General features: G+C 55.3%; 2 protein-coding genes across 2 annotated transcripts in view; one reads left to right on the plus strand and one right to left on the minus strand.

Annotated features, from left to right (window-relative positions):
- The window catches only part of CANT1 (calcium activated nucleotidase 1), a 10,743-nt gene extending 9,156 nt beyond the window's left edge, over window positions 1-1,587 (minus strand). Inside the window, exon 1 of the mRNA XM_010856275.1 lies at window positions 17-1,587. The gene's annotated coding sequence lies outside the window, so the exon portion shown is untranslated. The remainder of the gene's footprint in view (window positions 1-16) is intronic.
- The window catches only part of C1QTNF1 (C1q and tumor necrosis factor related protein 1), a gene marked incomplete at its 3' end in the record, with an annotated part of 36,834 nt that continues 30,261 nt past the window's right edge, over window positions 820-7,392 (plus strand). Inside the window, exons 1-4 of the mRNA XM_010856520.1 lie at window positions 820-1,054; window positions 3,107-3,180; window positions 4,856-5,038; window positions 5,129-5,172. Coding sequence (XP_010854822.1) covers window positions 820-1,054; window positions 3,107-3,180; window positions 4,856-5,038; window positions 5,129-5,172 — 536 coding nt within the window. The remainder of the gene's footprint in view (window positions 1,055-3,106; window positions 3,181-4,855; window positions 5,039-5,128; window positions 5,173-7,392) is intronic.

Below are 7,392 nucleotides of genomic sequence, written 5' to 3' on the forward strand. Positions count from 1 at the left end.
CCTTCCTGCCCAGAACCTGCTGAGCCTCCCGCGCCTGCAGCAGGTTCTGGGCAGGAAGGCACCGCTGGCCGGAGACGCTCCCAGCTCTCAGCGCCAGCCTGGGCAGCAGTCAAATCGCTCACGCCGCCACATCCTGGCGGGTGCCAGGCCCCCTCACCTGTCCCCACCCCAGCTCTCAACTCCGCACCACTCCCCTCCCCGCCCCAGCCTCTGCCCTGGTCTTGTCTCACCTTGGCCTCCTGATGACCCAGACCTCTGGGCAACCTGAGCTCTGCCCGTTACCAGCCACGTGACCTCAAGCAAGTGACCTCGTTCCTCTGGATCTCCGTCTCTCCACGTGTAAACTGTGCACATGACGGACCGGCTTCCCAGGGCCACGGCCGCCGGGTCAGACGCTGTGGGACTTGGCACTGACCACCCGCTGCTGTCCAGCGCTTCCCTCCTCACATTACGAGCACCTGTGCTCAGGCCTGGGGGGCCCAGCTCTGCGGGCGAAGCTGGCACAGGGGCCAGCCCACTCCTGTGAGTGTGGGCATGGCCAGAGCCAGGGACTAGATGGCCCGCAAAGCTGAGAATACCCACGCTCTACTCCCCCAGAGAAACAGATCCTCCCCAATCCATCCTCCACACAACTGAGACTTTCCTGAAAAGTGAATCTTTACCAGCCCCCCAGCGCCTTCCTGCCAAAGGACAAGCTCCTCAGCCTGCAGGCGAAGCTTTGTATCCTCGCACACGCTCCCCACGCTCAGCACCGCCTTGTTGTGATCCCACAATCCGTGTGCGAGACACTCGCACAGGACGCTTTCTCCACTCAGCCACATGCACCCACCTAGCAGTTCCTGGCTGTCTCATGAGAGCACTTGCTGTCCTGTCCCCCTCCTGCCCTGCGTCCACGTGAAGTGCCCCCCACCCCCCTGTAAGTGTCCCTCCTGTGAGGGGCTGACATCCCAAAGGCAGCCAGGCTGGATCTCAGGACTTGGGACTGTCCCCTTCTATGGCAACAGGGACTGTGCAGACGAGAGCCAGTCGGGGGCCTTGCAATGGAATTGCCCAGGTGGGCCCTCAGTGTGACCGTGTCCTCACAGAAACGGGGAGGGGGACGTGACGGCTGAGGAGGCCATGTGACCACGGCCGAGAAACGCACAGGACCCCAAGGAGCTGGAAGAGGCAAGGATGGACTGTCCCCGGCACCTTCAGAGGAGCACGGCCCTGCCCACACTATTTCAGCCCAGTGAAATGACACCTGCTTCTGGCCTCCCGAACAATGAGGCACATGTACTCTTTTCAACTGAGAAGTCTGTGGCGATGTGTGAGGCTAGGCCTAGAAATCAATTTACCTGATGCCGGCTGCACCTCTTGGGGCTCTGCCGTTTCTCTGGCTGCAACCCGGTCTCAGCCTCCCCACTGACTCTGAGCCCCAGGAGCCCAGGGGCTCTGCTCAGTCAGGTTGGCTCCCAAGACCAAAGGAGGCCTGGGCTTCGATCACGTTTTGCTACATCAACACTTATTCGATTGCTTTTGGTGACCGGAGAGTTTGGGCTGCCTTCCAGAAAGCCCCTTCAGCTTCACCACTGGATCAAAGCCCAACCTTGGTGTCCATCCCTCCTTTGGCATCCCAAGGGATTATTTTTATTTTGTAGAAAAAGAAAGTTTCCAATCAGGTTCGTTTTCATGCCATGCCACGACCCGCCGGTTTATCATCTAAAACTGATGGTGAGCTGCCTGTAGTCTCTTGTTGCTGGAGGCCTAGCTCCAAGAGAGAGCTTGCATTTTCATTAAAAAAACAAAAACCTGCCATCCACGAAAACCAAGAGACAAGCCAGCGCAGGTGAGAGGTGAAATGGACAAAGCCGTTCCCAGGAGGGCCTGCCCCCTGCCCACGAACCTCCGAACGCGAAGCGGTTTAAATGTCATCACCACATGCAGCTCGAGCTCAGTCGCTCAGTTGTGTCTGACTTTGCGACCCCAAGGACTGTATCCTCCAGGCTCCTTTGTCCATGGGATTCTCCCAGGCAAGAATACTAGAGTGGGTTGCCATTTCCTTCTCCAGGGGATCTTCCTGACCCAGGGATCAAACCCACATCTCCTCTCCTGCGTTGTAGGCAGATTCTTTACCCACTCAGCCATCATAATGGATCGATTTTTTAAAAAACTAGTTTTCTTTATTTGACCGCACTGTCTTAGTTGCACACGTGGGAGCTAGTTCCCAGATGAGGGGCTGACTCTGAGCCTCCCACATTGGGAGTGCGCAGCCTTAGTCACTGGGCCACAAGGGAGGTCCCAGGCTGACTTTACATAACCAGGAAAACTGGAATCAAGTTGCTGTGGTAGAAAGTCATGAGCTCTTTGGCCGGCCAGGCTCACCTGTTCAGGGGGCATGCCTGCCTTTGCTCCCGTTCAGAAACCCCTGGGGACCACACCCCTCGGGGCTTCCTTTCTCCCACGCCAGTCCCACTGAAACATCTCTGGAAAGACGTCCCTGGCTGTGGAGGGGCAACCACCACCCAGGAGGTTCGCGTTCTAATCTCCTTCCGGGTCCCCTCTCTTTGGGGCGGGTGTCAAGAATGGCTCGCTGACACTCCTGCTTTTCCAGTGTCCGTGGAACCAGCACTTCTTAGAAGACAGGCCGGAAACAGCCAGGTGGGGTGCTGGTGATTATCCACTGGGCAGTGGACTCCAGACCCAAAGGAGGAGGCACCAACCTCTTGCTGTACACCCAGCGGGACGCTGCCTCCCCAGCCCAGCAGCAGCAGCCCCTCCGAGGTCTGGTTACAGTTAAGGAGGAGGACAGGGTCTGACACCCCTACTTTCACGGGCCTTTCATTACTGGACTCCACCAAGACTTAGAAGAAAGTGGGTGGCGACACTGACACAGCCAAGAGCCTTTTTCTGTAGATTCCTTCAGGACAGGGGTGTGACAGGTGGCAGGGCAAACAGGTTTAACGACAGCTGCCAAGGCTATCCGCCCCCCACCCCCCTTCAGGACCTAGGGAGGCAGGAAGCACAGTGTAGAGATAAGGAGGCCCCTCCCTGCTCCCTGCTGCCTCGGGGGCAGCCACTCTCCTCCCTAGGGAGCAACTGCCTTCCTGGCCCCACCTGCTCCTAGAGAGCCTTATCCAGACAGTGGGCTGGGCCGGCCTCCGAGTTCCTGCTGTGCTCACTGCCAAAGGGCACTTCCTGGTTAGAAAGTCAAGAACTCATCCCAGTGACGGCACTAGGCACCAAGGGTTTCACAGCTCCAGCGAGACGGCATCTCAAAGAATGCAGACGGTGTTGTCTCAGCTTCTGGAAAAAGTGACCTGATTCAAGGCATTTTTCTGTTTTGGACTTGCCAAGGCTTACTACTTTGTACTATTTTAGGCCATTTCGAATGTGGACAGGGTGGACAGTGGAAGGAAACCAGGAAGGAGGGGAAAGGTCCTTTTCAGTCCAGTTTCTCAGTCATGTCCGACTCTTTGTGACTCCTTGGACTGCAGCACGCCAGGCTTCCCTGTCCATCACCAACTCCTGGAGTTTGAGGACTCAAACTTATGTCCATTGAGTTGGTGATGTCATCCAACCACCTCATCCTCTGTCGTCCCCTTCTCCTCCCGCCTTCAATCTTTCCCAGCTTCAGGGTCTTTTCAAATGAGTCAGCTCTTCCCATCAGGTGGCCAAAGTATTGGAGATTCAGCTTCAACACCAGTCCTTCCAATGAATACTGAGGTCAGGGCTGAAACTCCGGGCCCTACCTGAGTCTGCACCTTCCCAGGCTCCTCTTACTCTGTATACAGGCATTCACAACTGCGTGTTACATACAGCTCGAGGTAACTTATTTTTCAGCCCTCTGGCTTGTTTTAAGGTCACTACCCAAGAGGAGTGAATTTGTTTTCTGTTGCTGCTATTAACAAATCACCACAGACTCGGCGGCTTACACACCACAAACTCGCTTAACGGTCTTGGAGGAAGGAAGTCTGACATGGGTCTCACTGGACTAAAATCAAGGGCTGTGTCCTTTTCCGAGGAGCTGGCCTTTCTCAGCTTCTCGCGGCTGCCCACATTTCTTGGCTTGCGGCCCCTTCCTCCACCTTCAAAGCCGGCAACAACACTGTCTTGCTCTGGCCTTTCTGCCGTCACCTCCCTCTGAAGTTCTCCTCTCTCCCTCTTCCGCGTTTAAAGGCTCTGTGATTGCTCGATAACCCAGCATGGTTTCCCTATTTTAAGGTTGTGGGTTAACAACCTTAATTCCATCTGCTACCTTAATATCCCCTTGTGAAAGTAAAGTCGCTCAGCTGTGGCTTCATGACCCCATGGACTGTAGCCTGCCAGGCTCCTCCATGAATGGGATTTTCCAGGCAAGAATACTGGAGTGGGTTGCCATCTCCTTCTCCAGGGGATATTCCCGACCGAGAGATCGAACCCAGGTCTCCAGCATCACAGGCACTCTTTACATCTGAGCCACCAGGGAATCCCTAATAACCCCTTGCCACGTGATATATTTGTAGATTCTGGGGGTCAGGATGTGGACATCTTGCGGGGGCCATTATTCTGCCAACCACAAGGAGGGAGACAGAGAAAGAACCTCCGGCTTTTCCAAAGGGGCAGGGCCGTTCGCACACGGCTCTGTCTCCGGGTGGGCACACAGTGTCAGGATCACCCACAGCTTGTAGTTATTGCCATCATGGGAGGGCTGCGTGTGCTTCAGTTATATCATTAAAGCTATACTTGGAGGATTTTTAGCAAAAAGTGATCTTTCCAGTTGAAAGTGAGGCGCCGTACACAAAACCACACGTCACTGGGGCGGTTTACGCAGAGAGCCCACAAATACGAGGACACACTCATCCCATGATCCATCTGAATCAGGCCCTGCTTCCAGACAGTGGAGCTGCGCCTGCAAGAAGCCATTTCCTCCCGGCACTTTTCTCAGTGGCAGATACCGCTGGGGCTCACTCAACCCTCGGAGCCCTTCTGTGGGGGCTCCAACCTGCAGACACCGCTGGGACTCGCTCAACCCTCGGAGCCCTTCTGTGGGGGCTCCAACCTCAATCTCACACCGTCAGTAACCATAACAGTATCTGGTCTGGCCCCGTCTGATCCCTGCTGTCTGGGGTCCTACTCCAGCCTCATTCCCCATGACTTGTTCCCCTAGCTGAACAAGAATGCAAGTCGGGCTCTGCTTCAGAACCTGAAACTGTGAGTTCCACTTAATGACTGGACCTACTACAGGTAAACAAGTAGGATTTAAAAAAAAAAAGGTATATAAGAAACGAGAAAACCGAACACCTTCCCAGATTTCTCTATCACCAGGATTATTTTTTTCTAATTGATCATCTTGAGTCTAGTGAAACGGGAAATCAACACAGGGGTCCTTAAAGATTAATATGAAAGTTTTAGATTCCCCTAACGTTGGCATTTAATAATATCTTTCCAGGCATCTCCACAGTCCAGAGTGTTACTGAAGGGAAAAGTAACATCACTACCCTTTTCCCTGCAGTGTCCTAGGTACCATTCCACAATCATCTGAACGATAGAGAAATGACTTATCACAGTGTAGACCCATTCAGGACTCCAGACCACATTCCCAGATCTGAAGTACTCTGTTTCTGAAGGAGAACACACTGGAGCATGTGTCCACCTACCCTCCACAGCTGCCACGAGGACTGCCACGTTGCTGCTGGCAAGTCCCGAGACTCAGATGAAAGGGGCGTGTGTGTGTGGCAGCCTGCAGTGCTCACCTCAAAGGCCACAGTCAGGGAGTAGGGCGGACATAGCCACTCCTCCTGCACCCTGGGTCCCTCCTCCCCACATCTGTGGCTCAGGGAGGCTGGGCACACGCGCAGGGTGCAGTTAGACCGGCAGGTAAGAAATCCCTCAAGTATCAACAGCTTAAACACATCACTGCTGCCGTCTATGAAAATAAGGGGTGAACTACATTTGGGTAACATCTTTAGGGGGAAGAAAGCAGACTTCCAGCTAACAGAAGGAATGGAATAATCAGATCATACGGTGCCACAAAGCATACTTGCCCGTAGGGGATTTCCTCCACCACCCTGTGACATCACAGTGCCTTGTGTGATCAGGTTAACTGGTTAACTTGATCTCGTCAGGTTAACTGACGGGAAAAAGTGAGAAGATGGAGAATCCTGGCCCCAGACCACTGCAGAGGCCTCATGACAGTGCCTGACCAAATCGATCCGTCTCCCCTGAGTCCTCTCCCAAAGACACTCTCAGGATGGGAGGCCCCTACCAAGTGCAGAGGAAGTGGCTGGCTGGTTGGTGTGCCTCTCAGACCGAATAGAGGGCTCATTGAGGCCAGCAGGGAGGCGCCCCAGGGGCTGGCTACTTGCTGGCTCTTCTGGGAGGAGCCCCACCGAGACCACAGGCTCAGGCTGGGCTGTTCCACTGGCAGGCCTGTGGGGTGAGGCTGGGGGCTGGAGGAAGGCCCGCAGCCCAGCCCAGGCAGATTTTTCTCAATCAAGCTCCTCAAGGGAGAGGAGGGGGAGGCTGCAAAGACCCTAGGGCTCCTGAAGGGCTACAGCACCTGCTTCCTTTTCATGGACCCCCAGAGACCCTGTGCTTTTGTTAACGTTTGGTCCTTAGACAGAAGGGCCAGCAAGATTCACTTGACCTCAGCAGATGCAGGCTCCCACATCTACAATTTGTTCAGAAACGGGTAGGAAAAGATGTCAAGCACATACCCTGAGGCAGCCATAGGAAATGGGGCTGGAGTGCAAAGAGGCACCCATCTCCTGGGGGACCCTCAGGTGCCTGCCAAGCCTAGGGACACGAGTGCAAGGGTCACGACAAACCACAGGGATGGGCAAAGCGCCTGTCCTAGGAATGGTGCCCATCCTGACCAGAAGGTGGGGAGGAGAGGGTGGAGAGGGGGCAGGGCAGACAGTCTGGGTGCAAAAGGAAAAAGGGGAAGGAGAGGAAGGCCTGCTGGGGTGGGGGGACGCTGACCTGCTGCAGGTGTGACAAAGTGCCAGTCAGAGAGGGGAGGGGTTCCCTAACTGGTCAGGAGAAACCCTGCAGAGGTCACAGAGGCTGGTAATGAAATCACAGCGAGCAGGAGAGGGTTGTCCTCAAGGATAGTTAAGCCTCAGGAAGGGAATGCATCCCCCAGGCTCAGAGGGGGTGATGTCCCAACCTAGGCGGAGGGGAGAGGTGTCCACAAGTCAGAGGGGGCAGGAGTCCTGCAGTCAGAGGGGTGGTGGACCGTACCAGTCAGAGGGTGGACGAGTCCCCCAGGTCAGAGAGGGTCGTCCTGCAGTCACACGAGGGAGGTATCTCCTAAGTCAGAGGGGGGAGGTGTCCCGTAGGTCAGAGGAGGTAAGAGTCTTACAAGTCAGAGGAGAGGGAGGCGTCCCACCCTAGTCAGCGAGTCAAGGGGGGCAGGGGCCCCGCTCAGGG

This window comes from Bison bison, unplaced genomic scaffold (genome assembly GCF_000754665.1).
Source record: "Bison bison bison isolate TAMUID 2011002044 unplaced genomic scaffold, Bison_UMD1.0 scf7180017864371, whole genome shotgun sequence".
In the NCBI taxonomy this organism is placed as follows: Eukaryota; Metazoa; Chordata; class Mammalia; order Artiodactyla; family Bovidae; genus Bison; species Bison bison.